Genomic DNA, 25160 nt, shown 5'->3' on the forward strand with positions numbered 1-25160 from the left:
ATGCCTGAGGTGAAATGCCTGAATTGTTCCTGGTTCGCCAGGGGTGGCACCACTGCTTCTATAGACTAGAGTAGATTGGGGCTATCTGTCCACTGGTCACTATGGTTACAGAAAACATGGGCCATTATCCAGTTTCTTTTGCATCCCAGATCCATCCCCCATCCTCTCAAATGTGTATGTCCTACTATCTGTCTTCCTGTGCTCCTCCAGCCTCTCTCCCATCATCTTGCTTGGCCAGCCCTAAGGACTCCTGGTGTGTCTAGCTTGGCAAAGCTTTGTGCTCAGTGTTCAGTTGGACCTTCACACCAACTAGATTCCACCTTACAACACAGTCCTTGAGAACAACTCCCATGCCCATCCCTACTTAGAGGGCCAGCCGGCTGGGGCCATCAGTTCTCAGACAGATTCTCTGAGCTGGGGGGGTTCTCCTTCTCTCTCCATCTCCGCCCCTCTCTTGGTCTCTCTCTCTCTCTCTCTCTCTCTCTCTCTCTCTCTCTCACACACACACACACACACACACACACACACACACACACACTTGGAGAGGGCCCTTTAAGGCCCCTGCAACTGTTCCTCTCAGTTATCCGGAAGGACTGGCTGGGCCCAGACCGAGGGCTGAGGCAATAGCCACCCCGACGCTGTGCTTGCTGGCTGCGGGACCTGCCATGTGTCAGCATCTGTGTTTTGTTTTGTTTCTTATTTCACGGAGATTTTTTGTGTGTGGTCATTGTGCCATTAACACAGATTCTTGTGTGTGTGCCTCTCTCTCATCCTCTCTTTTTTCTCTCCCCTCTCTCTTCCCTGCACCCTGCGTTGCATGTGGCTGCCCCAGGGAGTAAAGGGCCAACCAGGCGAGAAGGTGAGTCCACACGTCCCTCTCTGCCCTTCCACCCCAGCCTCTGCTCTGCCCTGTGGACTCCTGGGGGATTTTCAGAGGCCCCAGCTCAGCTCTCCTGCTGGCCTGCAGGCCCAGCACAGCTGCCAGCCCCCTGCTGTGCCCTCAGCTTCTCACAGCCCAGTTTCCTAGCGGCTCCCACACCATCCGTCAGGAATCTTGGTGGAGAGGGTCTCCCTGGCCTGCGCGGGCTGCCTGTGGCCTCAGAACTCTGCTCTGGGCCTTAGGCACTCACTGTCCCAGAGGCAAGGCGCACAGCAGTCGTTTTGTGTGAGACGCCATCCTGCCCTCCTCCCAGCAAGGCAGTCTGGGTCCTTCTGTCAGACCTTCCCCTCTTACCCGTCTGTGTTCCATACACCCTCTGTCTTCCTTCTGTTGCCCATCCTGCCCCATCCTGGCCCAAACCTAACTCCTCTGTGTCATTCTGCAACTAGGACAAGGAAGCTCCAGGCAGCTGCAGCTCTTAGGCTCAGGGCTGCTGGGCACAGTAGGTGTGTGCCTTGTCCCTGCCCTCCGGTTTCAGCAGCTCCGTCCATAGGGCAGGCCCTGTCCACCAGTTGCAGGGTGTGCAGCCACATGGGCATTTGGGGCTGGGGGTGGGGAAAGGCCTGGGGGTTGAAGCAGGTGGGGCTGGGGGTGGGGAAAGGCCTGGGGGTTGAAGCAGGGGGGGCTGAGCCGGCTGGAGAGTGTCCTGACAGGGCTGTGCAGAGCCCTCTGGGCCGGCTGGAGAGGGTCCTGACAGGGCTGTGCAGAGCCCTCTGGGCCGGCTGGAGGGTGTCCTGACAGGGCTGTGCAGAGCCCTCTGGGCCGGCTGGAGAGGGTCCTGACAGGGCTGTGCAGAGCCCTCTGGGCCGGCTGGAGAGGGTCCTGACAGGGCTGTGCAGAGCCCTCTGGGCCGGCTGGAGAGTGTCCTGACAGGGCTGTGGAGAGCCCTCTGGGCCGGCTGGAGAGTGTCCTGACAGGGCTGTGCAGAGCCCTCTGGGCCCGAGCAGCCATGGCTGAGCTGTGTCCCTTCTCCCTCCCTTCCTCCCTCCTCCCTCCTCCCTCCTCCCTCCCTCCTTCCCCACGCTGCCTTCTTGCCCATCACTGTGCTGAATTCTACTCTTCCTGCTTCCTGACCTGGGGTCCCACCAACCTCTCTCTCTGGCCCCACGTCTCTTCTTGCTTTATTCCTCCTCCTTGCCCACTGCTTCCCCAATCCTTCCCGGGTGCCTCACTCACCCCGTCTGTGTCTCCTCTCCTCTGGTCCTCCCTCCTCCTCTGCATCTCCTGGCCCTCTCTGTCCTCCACCTCGGCTGGCACCCCAACTTCACATGCTCCTCCTTCCCCACCTGCCAGCCCCGCCCTTTGACTCTTCTTTTCCCACCTTCTCCCCGCCTGCCCCTGGCCCTCGCTCCCTCTCCCTCTTTTCTCTCTCTCTTCCATAGGGGACCCCAGGAGATGCCGGGATGTCCATCATTGGTCCCCGCGGCCCCCCTGTAAGTGGTACTTGGTTTTCTTGAGGGGGGGGATTGGGTGAGTTAATGAAAAGGGCTTGGGGTGGAGGCTTTGCCTCTGGGTGCGGCAGATACCACATGTGACGTGGTTGCCAGGCCAGGCCTCAGTGCTGCTGTTGATGTTAACGAGAGCAGCCTGACTAAATATACCTAAATTACAGCGTCTTGGGAGGGTTTGCAGGGGCCTACCCTCTAGCCACAAAACTACAGCAGCTGGGAGGCGGCCTGCTGTTTACAGGCAGAGGGGAGAAAGTGCCCACTCCTGTCGGAAGGGGTGCTACAGCTTTCCAGGGATAAGCCGTGCTTCCAGAAGCCCATGGAGCAAACACCCGGGTCCAGATCTCCCGAGCTGACACCCGCTCCTGGTCCTGGCAGAGGCTGGCCCACCACTTGCCTTCAAAGGCTCCTTTTGTGCTCATCCTGGGTCCTCTGTCTTAGTCCCTCCACCCAGTGGCCGGGGGCTTGGAAAATTAGAGGTGATCCTGTTCAGATACGCTTCCTTGAGGACCAGAAGGGTGACACGGTGGATGATACAGGAAGATGTTGTGACTATGGGAAAGAGGATTGGCTGTTTTTCTCAAAGAATGCCTGAACCACAGGACTTCAATAAAAATCACCAAATGTCAGGGTAGAAGGAACCTCAGCAATGGTCTAGCACAGGCCTCTGAGAAGGGAAAACTGAGGTCCAGAGAGGGGAGGCGGCTTGGCCAGTGTTCCACACAAAGAGGCCAGGGCAGGGGTAGAACCCAGGGCCCTGGCATCCGGGGCTTTCGTCACAGCAACAGGCCGTCACCTGCATGTTCTGCTGTGTGCTTTTCCTGATCCGCTTTCTACAATGAGAGGGTGAGGGGAGCAGTGCCTTCTGCTCAGGTGACTGCTTCTGGGAGTCTGAGGCTAGCCCAAGAGTGGATGAAGCTCAGCCTACCCATTCTCCTGCCTTCAACAGAGAAAGCCAGTAGGAAGGAGGAGTGTCTTCTACCCACAGTCTAAGGAGAGGGTTCAGAAAACAAATTGCCAAGTTAAGTCCAAGGGAGGGAGTTTTGATGAGCTAAGCAACCAGGGAGGGGCTGTGGTGAGAGCTGGGAGCTGAGAGGTGGAGGCAGTCAGGCTGCGTGGAGACTGGGGCATGGGAGCCGGGGCGCCGAAGGCTGGAGCTGAGAGGTGGAGGCAGTCAGGCTGCGTGGAGACTGGGGCATGGGAGCCGGGCGCCGGGGCGCCGAAGGCTGGAGCTGGGAGGTGGAGGCAGTCAGGCTGCGTGGAGACTGGGGCATGGGCGCCGGGCGCCGGGGCGCCGAAGGCTGGAGCTGAGAGGTGGAGGCAGTCAGGCTGCATGGAGACTGGGGCATGAGAGCCAGGTGCCGGGGCGCCGAAGGCTGGAGCTGAGAGGTGGAGGCAGTCAGGCTGCGTGGAGACTGGGGCATGGGAGCCGGGCGCCGGGGCGCCGAAGGCTGGAGCTGAGAGGTGGAGGCAGTCAGGCTGCTTGGAGACTGGGGCATGGGCACCGGGGCGCCGAAGACTGGAGCTGGGAGTGGGGCTGGCAGGCAGGTCAGGGTCCTGGGCTGGAGACAGGCTGTGGAGGGTCCTGGGCTATGTAGACATGGCCTTCTTGGCAAGGTTTCCTCAGACCACACGGTAATGCTAAGGGCTGACACTGGGCACTACTTACTCCATGGCAGGCAGCATCGTAAGACCTTTACACATAATAACTCTTAATCCTCACAAAAGCCCCACAGGTAGGTACGTACTATTACCATCTCTATTTTATAGATGAGAAAAGCAAGGCACAGAGAAGTTGAATGACTTGCCCAAGGTCATACACTGGAGTATAGTCATGCTGGGGTTTGGTCACTCGGCCAGGCTGTGTGACTCAGAGTCTGCACTCTGAACACGGTTGCTAGAGCAGACCACCAGGCAGTGGGGTTTCTGCTCCCTGTGGTTGTAGGCTCACCTGGCCACCATCCTGGCTGCCCCCAGGTCTGACCACAGAGGCCCCATTGTGTTGCCCCTGCTGGTACTCTGACACTCTTCAGCAGCATCATGTCAACAGGCTTCCAAAAAGTCATAGAAAAGGCCCCACCTCTGGAGAACGTGCTCAGGGCAGGGGTCTGCCTCAGCTGCCGCAGCCTCGGGCCCAGAGCTTAGCCTGATCCGGAGCACACCTCCCCACTGGATTTGATTCCAAAGGTGTGAGCCCCCTCCCGTTCAGGAAACAGCGATGGCTCCTGTCTCCTGGGCACCTAGCAGCCCGCTGAGCTTTCCTATGCTGAAGGCTCGCAGCTCTCCTTCATTCCTCTGCCAGCTCACTTCCCGGAGAAGGAAACAGCTTCCTGACTAGCCTGCGGTCACCTGCGGGCCAGTGCGGGGCTGGGGCGGGCCGGGTCAGCATTCTTTCCCCGACACCGCCTTCCAGGTTTAAGTTCTACTGTTTAAAGTTATTTACTTTAGGGAGAAAACAGGTTTTCCCTGTTGATGCAGTGTGATGCTAGGTGAGATTTTATGTTACAAGAAAGCTCGACCAAGCCCCGTGCCCTCCGACTTTGGCCTGTGTGGATGACCATCATTCAGGTGGCAGAGGCAATCCCTGTTCGGTCCGCACTAGACACTAGGGCAGCCCCCTCATCTCCTCACCAGAAGCCACCTGAAGCTGGTGAGAGCAGGGGACTAGGGAAGACAAAGAGGTCGTTTGTCATTAAAAGGTCGAGATCAAATGGCAAGCCCTCTGTGGCAGGGGATGATGGGAACATGTGGCTTTCCACTCAGCCAGGAAGGGCCCAGCATACATGCTGCTAATAAGAACCAGCCTTGCCATTCTCAGGGGTCACCTGCCTCCTCTCTTGGAGTTTCAAAAATGGTCTGAGCAAAGGGAGAGCCCTCCAGGCACTTTGGAGAGGGATGGTTCACACTGTAATAAGACAAATGCGGGTCCTCGAGATGCCGGCCTGCTCAGCAGGCACTGGGAGGGTCGTCTGTCAGGCTAGGAAATTCCCCCCATCTCAAAGGGAGCTCAGTCCTCCCTGACATTCCCAGCTTCTCTTCAGGGGCCAGGAGGAGCTTTCTAACTTGCAGCCCTGAGCAAACATTTTATCATTTCTAACTTGGGAAGGCCCTTCAAATCACAACATAAAACCCAGAAGCCACAGGAAAAGACTGATAAAATTAACATAAATGCAGAATTTCTATATGACACAAAATATATCATAAAAAAGACAAATGTCAATTGGAAAGAATAGTTGCAGCACACATGATTATCAAAGAGTTGGCATGCTTGACAAAGAGCTTTACTCAAATCAATAGGAAAAGGACAAACAACCTAGTAGGAAATATTAGTAGAGAATACAAACAGGCTTTTCACAAATAAATAAGACCTGCAATAAACATCGGAAGAGATGTTCAACTTCAGCTTAGACTTTGTTGTAAATTAAAATCCAGTTCCAAGCCTCTCCAAGTGCCTTCCCCAGGCCCAACCTTTCCAGGAAGCAGAGTCCCAGTTTCCATTTGGTCAATGACAACATTGTTCCAGAGATCCCTGAAAAAGCCTTGGTTAGCCCTGGATTTGGCTTTGGGTTGGAGAGATGCCTCCTGCTACCAGGGCAGGCTCTGTAATTAGCAAAACATGTGATTATCCCTACCATATAAACATTAGCCCAAGTGGGACTTCAAGATACTTCTTGGAATCCTCTCCTCCTGACCTTTTCTTCAGGCCTCTCAGCGTTTGAAAGTTTACAGTGGGAGGTTTCAGAGGTTACACTGCACGGTTTCCGGGTTTTCTGCTTGATGCTATTTTTAGCATCACTCATTCTTGAGTGGAAGAAGCTTGGGCCCTTCTGGTATATGAGTGGCATCTCTTCCCTCTTGCCCTTTTGGATGCCTGCCACAAGTCCCTCCTGAGCCTGCAGCATACCCCCTGCCTGGCCAGTGTACCCCCTCACCTCAGGGTCCACATCTCACCCAGCCATGACCCTTGAGCAGAGAATTCTGGGTAATTATATCCACAGCTTCAAGGAGGACCAAAGCAGCCTATAGATGTTTCAGGTTGACAGCAGGTGGACCCAGAGGTCTTCTTCTGGATAGGGTCTGATTCTGAAACTTGTTTGGCAAGGACAGGCCTCCTTGGGTCCTAAGATGTACTGGGCTAAAAAGCAATCTTGCTCTATTCTGGTGCTGTTGGGTCCAGTTCAACCCAAGAAATGTCTGATGATGGCAGCAACCATTTCAAAGGGCTTCTCAAACACAAATGAATGTAACTCAGTGACCTGATGAGGTTATACTGTTACCCCCATCCTCTAGATGAGGTTGTTGAGGCAGAGAGAGGTTAGTCAACTGGCTCAGAGTCACACAGCCATTGCAGGTGGAGACAGCCAGAAACAAAAGCCCAAACTTGGGAAGAAATTGCAGCCATCTCAGTCAAGGGAACTCCAACCTGAGAGCTAAACAGGTGGAAGGTGTGGTGTGTCTGGGGACAGGCGGGTGAGCCAGTGTGCCCAAGCACAGAGCAAGTCGGGAGGTGAGGCAGGAAAGGACCGAGAGTGGCAGCTCGGATGAGGTTGAAGATGGCCATGAGTGACATGTGAGAAGGGAGCCATTACTGGTTCTTGAGAGTGACAGGACTCATGCTTCTTAGCTCTCCTTTACCCTTGACTGCCAGGGTACCTCCTCCTGCTCTCTCTCCCGGCTGCATGCTGCTTCTGACCCGGGCACATCTCTTTGTCCTGAACATTGACCATAAACTTGTAAACCTGCTCATGGTCTCCGACCTGAATACCTATCTGGGTGGCCATCTGCCTCTCCAGGAAATTGGGCATAACTTGCTCTGCATCCCACAAAGATGGGAGGATTCAAAAACTGCCCAACTAGGAGAGGCCTGCTGAGAGCAAGTTCACCTAGTCTGGCCTGAAAACACCCATCTCGAAGGTCAAGTTTTGATACCTACTGATATCCAAACTATCCTTAGCTAAGAGGCCATGAGTAATGACTGTGTAAATAAAAGGGACTTGGAAAACCACAGTTCAGGAGTTCAATGTGCTCCAGGCTGAGTCCCCGATGTCCCCGCGCTCTACCACCTGTTTACATGCCGAGGCTCGGAGTGGCCACAGCAGCAAGGCGCACTCGGGGGCTACTTCCCAGGCAAACCAGAAGGATGCCAGCCATCTCCTTTCCCCTTCCCCACCCCTAGTCCCAGAAGGAGAATTCCTGTGTCCCACTTCCGTCTCTATCCTCCCTCAAGCCAGCTCACGGTGGTGTCTTCCCTGGATGATCAGAGGAGTGGGAGGGAGACCAGGTCCCTCTGACACAAAGGTAAACGAGGAACTAAGAACTAGTTTCACCTCCTCACCGTCCTCACTCCTCTCCATTTCTTTCAGGGTCAGCCGGGCACTCGAGGTTTTCCTGGATTTCCGGTGAGTGGGGAGAGCTGAGCTCAGCTGTGGTCTGGTGACTCCTGGGCCTGGCTGCATTAAACCTCGTGCGGGGCCAGCCCTGAAGCTGCTCTTGCCCTTCCAAACCCCAGTCGATAAGGATCTTTAACAGCCTTTCATGGGGAGCAGACGAGGAGGAGGTTGGCGCTGGGCTCATGGTGCAAGTGAGGAAAGGGAAATTCGTGTGTAAATACAGGGACAGCAGCAGGACAGGAACGGGTGAGAGAAATCACTGGCTGGTAGCCCCCAGCAGGACACGGGAATGTGGAACAGATGCAGCACCACAGGGAGGCAGGCGTCCTCCTGGAGGAGGCAGTGAGGGGGCATCTGGATGTCCTGTGACCCTGCCTGGGAGCCCCAGACTGGTTCCGAGAGAAGGGCAGAGGAGCCGCTAGTTCTGTTCTGCAGGCCTCGGTGCTGGCCAGCCTGGCTTTCTAGAAACATCCTGTCCACTGCCACCCAGGGGGAGACAGAGGCCTTGATAGCAGTGGGGGCAGCCGCCTTCAGGTCCCGCTCATGCGGGCATCTTGCAGACAGCATCTCACTCACTCCTCACAAGGTCACCTAGCCCCTTGGAGAAGGTCTATTATTCTCATCCCCATTTTAAATGAATGGCTTGCCCATGGTCACACAACCAGTAAGTGGCCCAGCAGCGACTTGAACCCTAACTGAGGAGTCTCATCACCACCCCAGGCTGCATCTTTGACAGGAGATATGGGATGCTCGGCCTTCACACCTGTCCTCTCTCTGCTTTCAGGGGCCCATTGGGCTAGATGGCAAACCGGTGAGTAGAACCTCTTAGGCTTCAGGCTCCTCCCCCTCACTTGGTCCAGGTCACTAACCTAGGGTCTCTTAGTCCTTCTGCAAAACCCCAAGTCCTTGAAAGAAGCTTTAGATAGAGTGACCACTCCTGGGGCAGAAAGTCATTGCCAGTGGGAAGGGAGGAGAGGCCATTAGATTGGGCTGCCCCTGACCACAGTGGGCATCCACAGGGCATAAGTCCACAGCTGCCAAGATGAACTTCTAGCATCTGGAGCATGAGCCCTCCTAGAACTTGGTGGTGCTGGGTGCTCCCGGAAGTGGCAGGTAGGGCGGGCTCAACACCTAATTTGGAAAAGAGCCCGACACTCTCACACTGCTCCCCAGCACTGCCAGAACACCCCCTGCAGCTCCATTCCCCCAGGTACCCCATCCTGGTGGAGATCCCACACACATGTCCAAGTCTCTAGGGAGGCTGCTTCCCGTCCTGAAGTCCTCTCTTTGTTCAAACCTTCTGGCTTGGCCCGAGACACGAATGTTCTATGGGGAAAGGAAGGAGTGAGTCGGGAGAGAGCCCAACCTCCCTGCACCCTCAGAGATGTCCCCCCACTGAGGGCAGAGAATGCTAAGCCCAGTCCCACCCGCTCTCCTCTCCACTGAGCACTGGTATTCTCTCAGATGAGGCTCCTAGCCATCCACCTGCTCACTCCCCTTTGCAGGCCAGAGCTAAGCACAGCAAAGGGACTGTGGTTCCCGTGTCCACACATCTCACAGGACCTGGTGACGGAGGGAGCAGCCACATGCAGGGGGCAGGGGGCTTCTGGGTGGCAACTGGCATCATGCTCTTCTCCTTGCAGGGCCATCCCGGACCAAAGGGGGAGATGGTAAGACCCCAGCTTTCCTGTCTTCCCTCAGAGGGTGGGGGACGCACAGCCACGCACGGCCCGGCAAATGGGGCGACAGGGACAGCAGGAATAGCTGCCTCACAGTCACTCCCAGCTGTGTACAGTGTATCCCCCTAGGTCCTCACATCAGTGAAGGGAGGGGAAGTGGGTGGAGGGGCTTCCGCCTGTGAAAAACGAGGAAAGGGGCATCCAGAGACAATCCATGCCTGGCCCAGGATGCACGGAGTTAGAGGCCAGCGCTCCCTCAGGGCTGAGCGTACATTCAGCATTCACACGGGGGGTTAGGAAGTCCGTCCACACTTCCTCCTTGGCTCGGGGTCCTCATGCCTGCCCTCCTCTGGGCTGCCCCAAGACTGCAGGCGAGCCACTAGGCACAAAACAGCCTGGAGAAGCAGACCGTGGCCCACCTTCCCCCTAGCACCTCTGCCTCTGCAGAGCCGTTTAGAGGAACGTCCGCCCTACAGTCTCCCCAAGGCCGCTTCTTCCAGAAGGAGAGGTCTGCCCTTGTCAGGCACTACCCACTCCAGGGGAGGGGCCAGCTCTCAGAAAGACTGGTGGGCCGTCCCTGGCTGGGATGCTTTCCTGCCTCCCAGGTTGGTCACAACTACATTGGGAGCAGCCACCTTCTGCAGGCAGGCCTGGGGTCTGGGCCAGGTGTGGGAGCAACATGGCAGGCTCCCGTCTCCTTGTCCTGCTGGGCTCAGGCGGGTGCTTTGCCCCAGGTGCTAGCTGGGGACATCCTGCATCCACGACAGGGCCCTCTCAGGGCATGCCCGCTGAGGGAAGCAGATAACCTTGTAGACGGGAAAAGAAGATGGAGGCATGTCGGCTGGGAGGCCTGGGCTTGGGCCGCAGCTCTCCCTGACTTGCCGCAGGAACCTTGGCAGCTTAGCTCCCTCTGGACCTCAGCCTGTGCTCTGACTCAGCCTCAGCTAACGTCTACTGAGGGTTTCTGCGTGATGGGCGTGGAGCTAAGTATTGAGCATACATGATCTCACTTAATCCTCTGCATGGCCCTGTGTCCCAGGTCCTGTCAGTATCCTCTGTGACAGCTGTGGAAATTGAAGCTCAGAGAGACTACGTGATTTGCTTTAAGTCACACAGCTAAGAAGTCTCCAAAACAGGATCCAAAATAGCTCTTTAATTCCTTCACTCCCCATTTTATTGCCTTTCTCTGTCTTTTGTCTCCTCTCTCCTTCCCTGTTTCCCTGCCTCCTTCCTTCCTGTCACACATTTTTATTGAGCATCTACAATACGCTGGGCATTGTACCAGGTGCTGGGGATACAGATAGGAGTAAGGAGGACACTGTCCTTGCCATCCTATAGATCCCAGTGTAGTGGGGAAGATATACACTTAAATAATAACTCACATAATTAACAAATTCCCTTTGTAATCAGTGCCACAGAAAGGCAGCTCCTGTTACCCTCAGTAGAACAGCACTTCACCCAGGCTGAGTATCAGAGAGGTGTTCCTGAGAATGAAACTTGAACTGGATCTTGCAGGATGAAGATTTAACTAAGAGTAAAGGGAATGGGAAGGGCATGGGAGAACTGCTTGTGCAAAGGCCCTGAGGCAAGAAAGTCCTTAAAACATCCACAGAACTGGAAGAAGGGCAATGAGGCACTGGAGGTAGTGGGTGAAAGAGCTGGTGTTGGAATCCAGGTCCCCAGCCAGCTTTCTCTCCATCCCAGCCGTTTTCACTGCAAATGCATTTCTTGTTGCCCTAGCCTGATCCTAAGCATGTTGTGCACGTGCCTGAAGCCATGAAGCCAAGGCAGGAATAAACTTCGATGTTACCATGTGGTAAAGGCATAAGGGGTTTGGATGCCAGGAGTTTGGGGTATCCCCTTCCTGGTGGCCTGGTGCTACCATACATAGTCTTGACACCCCAGAAATAGTAATGACTCATTAACTAGCACTACTCTGCAATCCTCATAATGATTTTTTATTCCCACTCTACAAAAGGGAGATTGAGGCACAGAGTGGTTGAGCATATTTCCCAAGATTACACAGCTCCTAAGTAACAGAGTTGGAATTAAGATCCACATGTTGAGATCTTACCCCTTCACGACACCTCTTTTCTGTTGCCAGCCCTTTGTCTTGAAGGAAAGGACCTTTTACATGGCTCCTGTTTGCTGCTCCTCTGCCTCACCCCACTGAACCACACATGAGTCTCCTGTCTGTTTAGGGGTCAGAGCTAATTCAGGGCAAGAGTTGGGCCATCCCAACTCTCGCGAGCCCATCCAATGCGATAGATCCCCTATCTGCCTCAGAGTCATCCATCAAAATCCAACAAGCCACAGAGCTATTCGACTCCTGTTTGACTTGGCACAGGGACGCTGAGCTATTAATTCAACACTCTGTCTGGAGTAATTATCTGGCCTGCTTATCATCTGTCCGTCTCCTACTCACCTCCCTCCCCAGATGTTTTTCCGTCTGAGAGGCATCCAGTGTGAGGGGCTGGGGTTTACCCTCACATGCTTAACTCATCAAAAAGGGGGTCACCTCTGCCCCACCTACCTCACGGTAGTCCTGAGAACCTGATGTAAGGTGTAGACAAGATCAAGGTCCCACAAGTACGGTAAAGGGGAGTCGGGTCTCTGCATTCACAACTTATCCCACCACTTACAAGGCTGTACCAAGGGTGGGAAGAGTTCATTCACACCCAAGTGCTTAGAACAGTGACTGGCATGCAGGAAGCTCCTTAGCCAGCACATCACCCATGACCTGTCTTAAAGGGGCAGCTGTTTCTAAGCTAGAGCTAATTGATGCCATGTGTTAGTGGACCTTGAAATATTTAAAAGAAACTGAAAATCCAGGGTTTTTTATGTGCTCTCCTCACTCTTAAATATGGGCAATTAAGTGAAATAAAACTGTGTAGGATCAACCAAATACCTCTGGGGCTACGACTGCCTCATGGGCCACCATTTGGGATGTCTGGCCTCACTTCTGCAAGCCTGTGTAACCCCGAACCTTTGTTTGTTTCTTGGCCCCCGTTCCTCCCTCTCACATCTAGCCTCTCTCTCTGGCCTGAGAGAGGGTGGCCTGGTCACCTGCAGTCTGGTTCTTGCCAGATGCATCAGACTTGCTGAACTTGATACTGAACACGTGGTCAGCCACAGGGCTGGGCTGCCACATGGATGGTCGCAAAGGCCACTTGTCTCCTCCTATGAACCTCCTGGGACTTGCCCGATTGGACAGTTGATTCAGTTGGCCACTCAAGGGTGAGAGAAGGCTCATGTCCCACCCAGAAGGATTGTCCTGGGGATCCTGAGCTCTCCAAACCCCGAAGAGACTGGTCCAGCAGGAGGGTCTTCACAGGCCCCAGCATGGCGTCTGGAAGGGTCCGTAGGCCCCAGTGCCTGGGGCACTGCCTGTGGGTCTAGCCAAGTCTGGAAGCCCAAGCCTCGCCTCCTGAGGTCCAGGCCAGGTCAGAGAGTGTGGTGGAGTGAAAACAGCTGGACCCTACAGTCAGACAAACTCGGGTTCACATCCCAATGCCACCCCTTGCTGAGCCGTGTCTCCCTCAGCTCATCTGAGAGGAGGAGTTGACGTAAGCACCTTTTTCCACGGGCCAGTGCGGGTGTGAGCTCAGCACATACTGAAAGCCAGCCTCAGAGGACGTCCTTGTCCTCTTCCACTTCCCTCCACACCAGCCGTGAAGCCTCCTCAACATGGACCTCCGCTCGGGTTCCTGAAACAACCAGCTAGATGCTCTCCTCTTCAGAGAACAGGAGTCCATCCTGAAGCCAGGCTCCTTTCTCAGCCCTGTCAATTTGACAAGACATCCTGGAAGGAAACCCCAAACTCTCTTATGTTCCTCCAAGGGGCCCAGGATATGGCTTAAGCCATCAGCTTCCTGCTGCTTCCTATCTTTTGCCAAAGGTTTCTCCAAAGCCATGAGAAGACAGATGGACGTGAATAAGACAGGCTGTCCACAGTGGCGGGGCCCCACCTGACATGTAAATGCAGCCTCCTTCCTAGCCAGGGCCCATGAGATGATGGTGGGTGGAGGGATGAATGAAGGAGACGTCTATTCTTCGTCATGGCCGTGCACATGGGGACAGGACACCACTAGCGCCCTTGACACCCACTGACAGATGAAGAAGCTGGGACACGGTGTACAGGCCACAACCCCTGGGACATCTCAGGCACAGAAAGACCAGATGTTCTGAAAAGCACGTGGAACCCCGCTGACTTCTAGCACAGTCCTTACCTAGACCTACATCCCTGATACCTGCCTTCTGCACCCACTCACCTGTGTGTGTTTCCTCCCGCAGGGCCTGACGGGTCTCCGAGGACAGCCGGTTGGTACCTCACCTAACCCTCCCCAGCAGAGAGGCTTTGGGCTGCCATGTTTTTAGCTTTAGTTTCTAATACTCTCATTTCCATCTCTTCATAGGGACCGCAAGGAGAGAAAGGAGAAAAGGTAAGCCCGATGGAAGTTTTCTAGAATTTTCATCTCAGGTAGGGCACCTAAAAAACGTGGTAGAAAGGGGTCCAGAGTGGTTATTTTCAAACTTTAATTATTATCAGTGGAACCAGGGAGTCGCCCATGGTGCCATGGTAGAGAAAAGAAGGGGCCGCTCCGGGACAGTTCTGTTCTTGTAGGGGTCAGGCAGTGGGCGCCCTGAAGCCTGGCCTGCCTCAGCCTCTTTGTCTTCCCCCCACCTGTATGATCCACCTCCATGAGGCTCTAGGATTTTTCTTAAAATATTTTATTCATTCATTTTAAATAGAAGAAAGAGACAGAGAGAAAAGCAGGGGGGGGGGGTGAGGAGCAGGAAACATCAACTTGTAGTTGCTTCCTGTATGTGCCTTGACGCACCAAGCCCAGGGTTTTGATCCAGCAACCTCAGCGTTCCAGGTCGACACTTTATCCACTGCGCCACCACAGGTCAGAGCCTCTAGGATTTCAGGTGTCAGTGTCTAAAGCACTAGCCTGGCCTTCTTCCTGGCTTCTGACATTCTCTGTCTCTCAATTTTCTAATGGAGGTTCTGCTGGGCTTGCCCCAGGTGGATGGTACAGGAACCTAACACTCCCAGCTCAGAGTAGCATCTCTGAGGGCCTCGTTGCCCACAAGCTGCCCGCTGTCTGCTGTCGCCGTCCTGGGGCTCCTGTTCAGGAACATTGGAGAGACCCTCATCTTTTCTGGAACATACCTCCAGCCAGGCTTAGAGCATAACTCCTGACTGTGTAGTCATGGCAAGTGGTCATGGCACAGGCTCCATGGGGCCACATCCAGGCAGGCCCTGGGGGTTTCTTTCATGCAGACAGCAGGGTAGAAGAGGGAATTAATTTTCCTGCCTCAAAGAGCTCAGTCCGGAACCACCAAAGAGGGACTAGTGGGTGATGAGGGTGGGTGATGGGTCCATAAGTCGTGTGAGCCCACCACCAAATACCTAACCCCTCCGTTCCTCTCTTCTCCAGGGTCAGTGTGGAGAGTACCCACACCGGGTAAGTGAACTCCTACAACTGATCCATCCTAGGGCACAGCCCCAGTTCAGCCTCATCTCACTGGGGCCCCAGCACATACAGAGCGTGGGGACAGGAGCCTTCAGCCCCCTCTGGGTCAGCAGCCAGAGCAAGGGCCGTGGGTGGCAGTGTGTTTGCCCGGCCCAGGAGTGTGCCCCGTGATCACTGTGTGTGTGTGTGTATAGAGCTGGTTTCCAGCACTCGTGTTCACATGTGTGTCTGTATCCGCCCAGCACTGTCTGGGCTGCACGTCTCCCGGCAGCTGTGAATCTGACTCTGAGTGCCAGCTGCTTCTCCTCTGAACACACCTTCTCTGTGAGGCTGTGCGGCTTGTGTGAGTCTATGTGTCTGAAGCTCTGCCCGTGTGTGTGTGCGTGCGTGCGTGTGTGTGTGTGTGTGTGTGTGTGTGTGTGTCTGGCCGAATTAGAGGGACTTTTGGGTTAGTCATGGTTTCAGATGACCCAACCTCAATGGTAGGAGATAAGTGGGGGTGGATTATATCAATTCAAGGGTAAAGTCTCTTCTTTGCCTCTTGAAGAATAGAGGACACTCTTTTCAAGCGGGGTGGGGAATTTCAGGGCTAAGATAGTCTTCCACTCCTCCCAGCCCCCACCAGTTCCTTCCTTTTCCTGGCTTTACCCCAGAGTGCAACAGTCCAAAGCCTATTCAGAACCTCTAAGTACTGTACCAACAGCAAAGCCATTCCTGAAACAGGGAGGGCTGAGGTGTGTACTGCCTCCTCCAGTAAGAGGCCCAGGGCGCCAGGCCCTGGAACAGGGCCCCTGTTTTGTGGATCAGCCTTGCCACCCTCAGACCCGGGCAGTAGAGGTAGGGAGGACAGGTATATTTAGGTGCCCATTCTCTCTCATGGGCCCCATTGTGCCCAGAAACACACATGTGGTGTGGCTCACTGGCCACCCACCCCTTCCAGGCAGGGGAATGAGGAAATAGAGATAAGGACAAGCCAGGCTCAGGGTCCACCAGGCTCCAGAGGCTGCCAGCAGGGCCTTGCTAGCAGGATCCTGACAGTATGGTCCTTACCTCTGGATTCCTGGGCCAGGAACAGGTCGTGGGGAGCCTTAAACGTAAGTAGGTAGGTTGGCATTGAGGCTAAGGCTGGACTGGGCCTGGGCAGGGGGCACAGGCTGGCAGCATTGTAGATAGAGCCAACCTGTCAGTGGCATGTGCTTCAGGGACAGAGGGGCCCTAGTGTTCCAGCCAGCCTGATCTGATACAATAATAGAAGGTCAGCTGTGTTTATTTGGAATGATGGGCTCACAGGATTGTTATTTGCCTGAAAGAAAGACAGCATCCCCAGAACAAAGGACAACACAACTGCAGGCACTTCGGCAGTGTCCTCGGTCCCGGGCAAACGCGTGAGGGTAGGGGGGGTGGAGTTCTCTGTTCCCAAGCTCAACATAAGAAGAGGGAGAGGACAGAGACAGAAGCCTCCAGAAGCACCTTGACCACAAGGTGCAACAAAACACGCAGGCTTCATGACCACGGCAATGTGGGGTACAGTCACGTACAAGTCAGACAGGGATGGGAGTGGGTTTGGGGACTCAGCTGGTAGGCAGGGCAAGGCAGCTGGCACCTGCTGTTTATTTGGAAGTGGGTAGAAAAGCAGGGGCTTCTAGGGCACGTGGTTTACTGGTTTTCCGAGGGGTCTGCAGGCATGGTGGGGTGGCAGGCCTCCAGGTTCACAAGATACCAAGAGACCCAGGCTGGTCCTTGCCTCAGCACCTCCAGAGAGGCAGGGAGAGGAGAGGAGAAGGGTGAACGGAGTCCCCGGGACGGGGCGGGAGCAGAGGAGCTGGTGGCTGTGAGCTCCAGCACTCCTCACCCCCTTTGCCCATCTCACCCCCCCCCCCTTCCACCCCAGGAGTACCTAAGCGGCACTCTAGCAGCTCTGCACTCCAACCAGATAATTGCCCTGAAGGTTTGTAGGTTCTGTTCTGGAAGCTCTCCAGCACCGCTCTGCTGAGAGGCTCCCTGGACACAGAGCCCAACATTGCACGTCCTCGGGGCCCCTAGTGGGAGGGGGTGGTATTCAGTGCAGCAGCTGCCAATGAAGACAGTAATGACCTGGAAAGGCCAAGACTTGGCCCCGAAGGCCCCAGCTGGGCACACTCTCAGTCCAGGTAGTCCCTGGTTCTTAACACTCCTCCTGGAGTCTCCTGGGAGTTAAAATGCCTTCAAAAACAAGAGGTTGATTCTATGCCATCTTTGTTTTGACATGGGTTCTAACCACTTCCTAGAGCCGTGGGGTGCTCAGCTTCATGAACAAAGAGATTGGAAAGAGCAAGAATTTCCAGAAATGAAAATCACATTCAATAATGTGATTGCAAGTTGCCTCTCCCAAACAAGTGGTTGAACATGCCAGAGACAAGCTTGCCCAGCCTCTAGTTTCCAAGCCCTCCAGCCCCAGGGTGAGACCTCAGTAGTACTTATCTTGTGCTCACACTGGCCATACCCACAGTTGGCTCAGCCCCCGAGAGCCTGGCTTGGCACTGCCCTTGACCACCTCCCCAGATTCGCTGACATCAACCTTTCTCACTCAACCAAAAAAGAACCAAGAGGTCGCCACATACCAGCCTGTCTTCAAGTACCAATTTAGCTGGTCCTGTGGCTCCCTACCTAGCCAGAGTCGCTGAGTCTTCTGCCCTCAGCCCAGCAGCCTTTGCTGCGACCGGGAATGGGTGGGGCCAGCAGTGCAATGTTGGACCATGTGTCAGGCGGCCTTTTTGGCCCAGCATGGCCACAGAGAGCCCACCCAGCCAAGGAGGACCACTCTCCCAGGTGGGGGATGCTTCTGGCCAACACCCCAAGGGCCACTCCTCCTTCCAGGGACAGTGTGCCACCCAAGGGCAAGCTCAGCACTGCACCCCACAAGCCTGAGAGTGCCCCGTCCGCACCTCCCCTCCCTGTGCCTCATGTTCACTAATCTCTCTTCTCTGCATCTCTCCTCCATTCCCTCTTGGCCGCCCTCCCTTCCTGGCGACTTTTGGCATCCTCCTGAACACCTGCGACCTTTGGCCTTTGCCCTCTGGCCTTCCAACTCATCTTTCTCTTCAGCTGCTGCCTCTCCTCAATTCAGTGCGACTGGCTCCACCCCCAGTCATAAAAAGGCGGACCTTCCAGGTAGACCCCTTCTTTTTGCTCAGACCTCGTGCGCCTTCCCCAGCAGCGTGGCAAGTCTTTGGGCTGGGCAAGGCCAACTGGGACTGTAGACAAAGACAGACCCTCACTCTACTTTCATTCAATTAGATTAAATTAGACAAAAATGGACCCATGAGTGCTCTAGACCTGGAAATACACAATATCCAGGCCCAGGCAGTCCCCAGCTTACACCTCCCATCACTCCTAACAGCCACCAACAGCAGCCGTCCCTGGGGGCCAGCCACCGTGTGGCACACTTCGCAGGCTTGATTGCGTTTACTCTCTCAACAGTTTTCTGTGTTAGGCATGGTCATCCCTATTTCATAGATGAGGAAATCAAGTCTCAGAGATGATAAGTAAGTCACCCAAGATTACACAGTAAATTGCAGGGCACCTAAATTCTCTGCCTCTTATTAGCTATGTGATTTGTGGCAGGTTACTTAACTTCTCTGTGCCTCAGCTCTCCATTTGTAAAATGAGGATAATAACAGTTCCTACTTCATAGGGTTGTTGTGTTTGCAAAGCACTTAGAATAGTTCCTGGCACTGTTTGAATGCTACAATTAAATTGAGGCTCAGTGAGAAGTGAATCTGTGCCCAAGGTCACACAAACAGCTACTGGGAACTGAATGGGGGTCTTCAGACCCCCCCACCCAGGGCTCTCTCAGTTGGCCCTATACCCTTCGTATTTAGAAATGCAGATTGCTTAGCACCTGATCACTTGTAACCTAAGTTTGAGTGAGGGAATTTGCAGAGGGAATGTAGCCCACAACCAACAGGTATAATCATTGTGAGCAACTGCTTCCTTCTTCCTGCCTTACCAATCCAAGGCGTCTGGGATAGGACCAGAACACATAGACTAAAGAGCAAGAGACCTCAGGCCCGGGGGTCAGGCTAAGGCACTGCAGCATGATGCCAGGCCAGGCAGCCTATGGCTGCCACCCATGCCCCTAGCCTCACTTACACTGCGCAGGGAGTGCCAAGGCACAGGGATGCTGGAAGCGACAGGGCTCTGAGATGCTCTCTGAAAGCCTGACAGCATGGCCTGGAGCCACCAGCTGGCCTGACTCAAAAGTCAAGAGTCCAGAAGCCTGCATGTCCGGCACCTGATTGAACAAGGCTGAAAAAAAAAAATCACTGCAATTAGCAGCTAAAAATACAGAGGGACACGTGATGCACACGTTACCTGAGCCTGCATATCCTGTTACAGCAGCCAAATCCTCGAGAGCCTCCATGTGCTCTGAGCACTTACCCCAAGCATGGCTATTCAGGGGGCCTGCTGGCAGCTCAGAGAAGCACCAGGCCTGCCCCTCTGTCATCCACCCCACCCTTGCCGGACTCCATTCCAGGAGAGCTGAGTGTTTGCTCTCAGAGCACCACTCGCCTCAACTGCCAGCAGCCACCTCCTGGCCCTGGCTGCATTCGCTGCTGTTTGTTGAGTCCTCACTGGTTCCAGACCCCGTTGTAAGAATTCTACGTGGATTATCTCGTGTAATCCCACACCAGCCCCCCGGCAGTGGAGGTGCCACCATCATCATCTCCACCTTACAAATGAAAAAATTGAGAGGGGCCCAGGCATGATACTGCCTCCCTTTTCAAGAGCAAAGGGTAGGTGAGCCAGAACTTTCTGTGCTGCTCTGACCTGGTTTCCTAAGTGGAGAAAGATGTCTAGGGGCCCCTGTGCCTCCTGCTGCAGCTTCTGCCTGGAGAATACGGTTTTATGCTGTCAGCCGTCATGGGACATAAAAAGCTTTGACCATTTCCTATCAATAAACCAATATTGATTTTACAGGCTCTGTAAGACACTTAAACACTGGGTCTAATATTAGTTGAAACAGGAAACTTTATAATAGATATGATGTCCTTAGCAGATGGTGTTGGAGGTCACTTCCAAAGTGCAGAAAGTTGGACAGTGAGCAGGTTTTGCTGGGGGATTATTTGGAATGATTAGAAATAGTCTGGAGTTCCAAGTCGGGGTCCTGGCTCCCCTCTGGATTCTCCATGTGGCCTTGGTCAGGGAACTCAACTTCCCTGAGCCTGTTTCCTCTTCTGTGAAATGGGACTTGTGACCCATTTCTGCACCTGCCTCTTCCACCATGAACACTCATAGCAGCTTTTTTTAAATTTTGTTTAATTAGACCAAGCTTCTTCTCAGAGGGTGTGGCAGGTTGAAGCCCAGGGCCCAGAGTAGCACTGCTGGGTGCCATCTGCCCTAGGATGTCCTAGCCAAGAGATGGTTCAAGCAGGTGCTGCTAAAATCTTATAGTTCTCGTTCTGAGGTTGCGTGCTCCTGTTTAGAGTCATCAGTTTCCTCTGTAGAGTTTGCAGGAAGCATGCTCACCAGCTCCCTTTCATATACATGGAAGCAGAGTCATGGCAGCTTGCTGAGATCGCCCTGAGCAGGGTGGGCTGGCCTGGAACTCAGGCTGCCTGTGCCCCCCTGGATCCCAGCCTGGAGCTCTCACACCTGCCAGGCTGTTCTGTTAGTCTGTCTACAGGGATGGGCCCCTTGTCCCAAGAGCTGAGCCCAGATTGTCCCTGGAGAGCTCCCTTAGAAAATAACCTAGTAGCCTCAGGGTGTAGATCTAGGGTAACTGACTGGCCCCCAGTCCCAAGATCTGGGTCACACGGCCCAGGCTCTCCCCTCCTCCTGAGGGAACAGGATGCTGTCCGTGCCTCCCAGACCCTCCATCCATCCTGATGCAACTGGAGAACTCATGCCCACCTAAAGGGCGCCCCACTCTCCAATCTAGCCCAGGAAGTGGGCCTAGCTGTCAGGGCTCCACATTTTTCATCAAAAGCCATCAGTCCAAATTTTTTACTTAAAATCTCTTGTCCAATTGTTTACTGAGCCAAACAAAATTCTGTGAACCTCTGACCCTCTGAGTCAGATCATCAAAAATGGAGAAAAGCTGCATCAGGACATGTGGAACTGCTGCTCTCATTCGTGGCTGCCAGACAGGGCATAGAGAGGCTGTGACTCGCAGCCCGGAGGAAGCAGAGGCAGGCTTCGGTCTCGGACCACCAGGACTGGACTCTGTGCTCTGGCCAGGCTGGGAGCAAACCGTCTGAGCCGGGGTGACCTCACTTATGCCTCTGCCTCTGCCACCCTCTGTGGGGCTCTCACCCTCGACCAGCTGCTCTCACAGCAAGTCCTCTCTGGAAGCCCCTCCTCTTGAGGGCCTCCTGTCTTGGCCATCTCCTTGCTGCCACCAGCCCCTGCATGTAGTCACCACGCAGCAACATCACCATCACGCCACCACCGCCTCCCCACCAGAGCCCACGCGGGGCCCTCACTGGGTGCATGGCACTGGGACGGGAACCGCTCTGCAGCCCTGGGGGTCTCTAACACCTGTTTCCACGAACCTCAGGGTGAACAGGGCCAGGCTGGTATCCAAGGCCCACCAGGGCCCCCAGGGCCCCCTGGACCGAGTGGACCTCTGGGGCACCCAGGACTACCAGGGCCCATGGGGCCACCCGTAAGTACCCCCTTCCTCTCTCTACTGCCTCCTCTCCCAAGGTTTGTCTATGAAGTCTCTGGCAGTATTCAAACTCTGCATAACCAATGGGAACCTGTGTCCCAGACAAATGGCACAACACCTTGGCAAGGCCGTTGAACTTGGGTGCTCCCTACAAGGAGCTGCCCATCCCTGCCACGCCGCCTGCTGCACTCGGGTTCTGAGACACACCTCCTGAGGCCTCACCTCCAGTCACTGCCTTCTAGGGAGGAAATCACCAGCAGGCTATCCCCAGCCTCAGCAGAAAAGAAAGAAAGTTTCCAGGGCTATCTTTTTTTTTTCCAGGGCTATCTTTTTTTTCCCCCCCAGGGCTATCTTAAATGGCTGACCCTGACCCCGCGCTTAACAGAGTCTGAGTTGGAGGCAGTGAGTTCTGATGGAGGCAGCAAAAGGTTGTCCTACCAGCTGGCGCCCCTAACAAACACGCCTCTTCTGAGGTGTGCAGGTTTCACACTCCTAAGCCACCAGCTGGATGCCTGCATCAAGCCTAACAATTGGCAGGGGCCGTTCCTGGCAGGGGCCCCGGGAGGCCAGCAGGCACCCCACACACAGGCGACATTTCAAGCTCAGTGACCACCAAGTCACGCATTACCAAGCCCTGGCCAACACCTGACTTTCTCAGCCCGATTTAGTGCAAGAAAGCCCCAGGGCAGGAGCCTAGCTCAGCAGGCATCTGGACTTCTTTGGGAGAAAATGGGTTCTCTACCCAGAGCTAAGACTAATGTCATATTGTTACTGGAGGGACAGGGTTAAGGACAGAGTCTATTTAATAATGTTTTTCTCATGTGGCTAAAAAACAAACCAACCTCTTTGTTTTTTCTTATGACTAAAACATTATACATTCATTCTGAAAAATTTGGAATATAGACCAAAAAAAGGTTTTAAATTATCTATTTCCTCATATCTACAGCTCACCATCATTAACATTTTAGAGAGTCCTTCCATTTTTCTCCTTAGAGATATCTGCACCTAAACATTTCCAGGTTGATAGCTTTCTGAATAATCGAACAGTTTGCATCCTGTTACTTTTTCACCGTAAACCACGCCTGCTCAAGTCAGGAGGCGGGTACTGAGGCACCTCCTCTGACATGGGTCTCAGGGCTGCTGGGCCTGTTGAGAAAGTAGTTAATGAGTTCCCTTCTGTGATCTGTAGCCTCGAACATAAGTGTCTGCACATCTCTGATTGTGTCACTGGGATGGTGTCCCAGAGGTGAAATCGCAGGGTTACGATGTCCCTGCCAAATAGCCCTCAATGAGTATAGTCGCATTCCAGGTCACTTGGCTTCACATCTGAGCCCCTCAGCTGCCACAGCTGCCACAGCTGCCAAGCTGAGGCTCAGTATGGGGTCCCTCTAGGCTGGGCGGCAGCTCCAGCTTGACTGGCATCCAGCGTGGCAGGAAGGTGGCACAGCGGTGTGAAAACTTAGGGGTTCTTGGCTCTCCTGCCCAGATTGACCCCCACAATGGAATTTAAATATCTCCATGATTTCTCCCCAGGACCTCAGGGAAGGCATTAGTCTTGCTTTCATGGGTTTCTAGATGGGAAAACAGAAAACCTGAAAGGAGGTAAAATTTAGGGAATTGAATCAAACCAAGCTGAGAAAACCAAAAAAGTGCACAAGACCCACTTCTTTGCTGACTGCCCGCCCCGGACACACTGGGCTCCCTCTCACTGACCCAAGTCAGAAGGTTTTCTTTGTTAGGTTTTTTTAATAAAGAAAACAAACAGAAAGTGTGTTTTTAAACCAATTGAAACAGACCAGACTCGGGCCCATGGTTTCTGCAGCCGCGTCTGCCTCCAGACCCATCCCCACACCGCGGTGCCCACAGCCGTGCTGGCCTCCCCCTGGGCTCCGCAGGCCCTGCGCCCACAGCAGCTCCCCACGGCCGGAGCCCACAGTCACAGCGCCCTGGGCTCCGCAGGCCCTGCACCCACAGCAGCTCCCCACGGCCGGAGCCCACAGCCACAGCGCCCTGGGGGGGAGAGACAGAGGGCTCCTCCTCAGGCTGGCAGGGCCCAAGGCAAAACCATGATTCTGCTGGGCAAGGTCAGCTTTCCAGGGAGGGGTCCCAATTAGGAGGTGGGCGGTGGGGATCTGGCCCAAACCGCACTGTCTATTTAACATGATGCCACTGACCTATTTTCCAGTGGGCAAGCACAGAGGAGATGCCCACGGCACCCACATGGCTCCAGAGAGGGACAAGAGCCTGTTGTCCCCATGTGCCCTCAGCAGGTTTCAGATACCCTCACAGGATCCGCTGGCCTGTTCTGTAGCACATCCAAACCCCGTTCTATTCGAGCACTGTTCTGCCCCCCCCTCCCCGCCTCCGCTGTCAACATGACTAACCCTAACTGTTTACCAGTGGAACCCACCTTTACTCACCTTTCCCTTGCTTCTGCAGGGCTTTCCTGGGCCTCCTGGACCAAAGGTAAGGGCCCCCTGGGTGATGCACTGAGCGGAGGGAGTTCCTGCAGGATGAGTGGCAGGCAGCACTAAAGGGTACTGAGGAGGAGCTGAGAGGGAGATCAGCGAGAGATGCATCGTGCTTGGCTCACTTCCAAAACACCACCCTCTTGGGAACTGACTGGGTCCCACAAGGATTGAGCACTTGTGCGCGCAGCCCACCAAGTCTAGGCTGCTATGGAAAGTGCAGTCCCACCTCCAAGGAGCGTACGGTCTAGTTGGAAACACAAGGTTGATGCCCAGGACACTGTCCCAACATCCCCAAAAAAGAGTGTTTTCTAAGGAGTCAGAGCTGGAAATGACCTGGAGGGTCATCCAGACTCTTCCAAAACCTTATCTGGAAGCTCGTGATGTCAAAAAGACTCTCCCTTTGAAGCTGAGGAACCCTCAGGTTCTGAGGATGAGAAGTTGCAAAGCCCAACCATTTGACAAATGTGGAAGCTGAGGGCCTTGGAACAAAGTAACTGGTCCAAGTTTTCAATAGAGAAAATCAGTGGTATTACAAAACTGAAAGTCAGGTCTCCTGCCAAGTTGACCCTTCCCACCATCCTCTGCTTCTGCAAGGCAGGGAATAGTTCTGAGGAGCAGAATAGCCTCTGTTCTTGTTCCAGGGATGGCTGGGGGTGGAGGTCACTAGGATTTAGACATGGGGAGGAAGAAGGATGGGAATGTGAGGGAAACAGCGGGAGCTGAAGTTTGCTGTTGGGAAACCCCTCTTACCGCCTTCTCTTTGTTCTCGTAGGGAGACCCGGGGATCCAGGGCTACCACGGTCGGAAGGTAAGCAGTGGGGGGAGGGGAAGATCCCACCCCCAGTAGTAACCCAAGTGGGGTCTCACCAAGGTGTACACAGGGTCCAGACTTGGTCAGGCACACATAATTTTGCTCAGTCATCCAGCATAAGCCTCATAGTGCTTGTGAGGTTGGCTAGACAGGGGTCATGTCTTCACTTGGGGGAGCAGGAGGCTGAGGCGTAACAGGGCCTTGGGCAAGTCAGTGTCCAGCTGGACCTCTGGCCCAGAAGGATCTCCCCCGCCAACCTTGGTGGCTGTATCTGTCCCGAGGCACCTCAGCT

General features: G+C 54.4%; 1 protein-coding gene across 1 annotated transcript in view; it reads left to right on the forward strand.

The window, feature by feature from the left end:
- COL13A1 (collagen type XIII alpha 1 chain) overlaps nucleotides 1–25160 on the forward strand; it is an 81442-nt gene that overhangs the window by 5474 nt on the left and 50808 nt on the right. The window contains exons 3-14 of the mRNA XM_066349246.1: nucleotides 833–859; nucleotides 2323–2373; nucleotides 7752–7787; nucleotides 8563–8589; nucleotides 9422–9448; nucleotides 13751–13777; nucleotides 13873–13899; nucleotides 14902–14928; nucleotides 18022–18087; nucleotides 21476–21583; nucleotides 24026–24052; nucleotides 24830–24865. Coding sequence (XP_066205343.1) covers nucleotides 833–859; nucleotides 2323–2373; nucleotides 7752–7787; nucleotides 8563–8589; nucleotides 9422–9448; nucleotides 13751–13777; nucleotides 13873–13899; nucleotides 14902–14928; nucleotides 18022–18087; nucleotides 21476–21583; nucleotides 24026–24052; nucleotides 24830–24865 — 486 coding nt within the window. The remainder of the gene's footprint in view (nucleotides 1–832; nucleotides 860–2322; nucleotides 2374–7751; nucleotides 7788–8562; nucleotides 8590–9421; nucleotides 9449–13750; nucleotides 13778–13872; nucleotides 13900–14901; nucleotides 14929–18021; nucleotides 18088–21475; nucleotides 21584–24025; nucleotides 24053–24829; nucleotides 24866–25160) is intronic.

Source organism: Saccopteryx leptura, chromosome 9, assembly GCF_036850995.1.
Source record: "Saccopteryx leptura isolate mSacLep1 chromosome 9, mSacLep1_pri_phased_curated, whole genome shotgun sequence".
Taxonomy (NCBI): domain Eukaryota; kingdom Metazoa; phylum Chordata; class Mammalia; order Chiroptera; family Emballonuridae; genus Saccopteryx; species Saccopteryx leptura.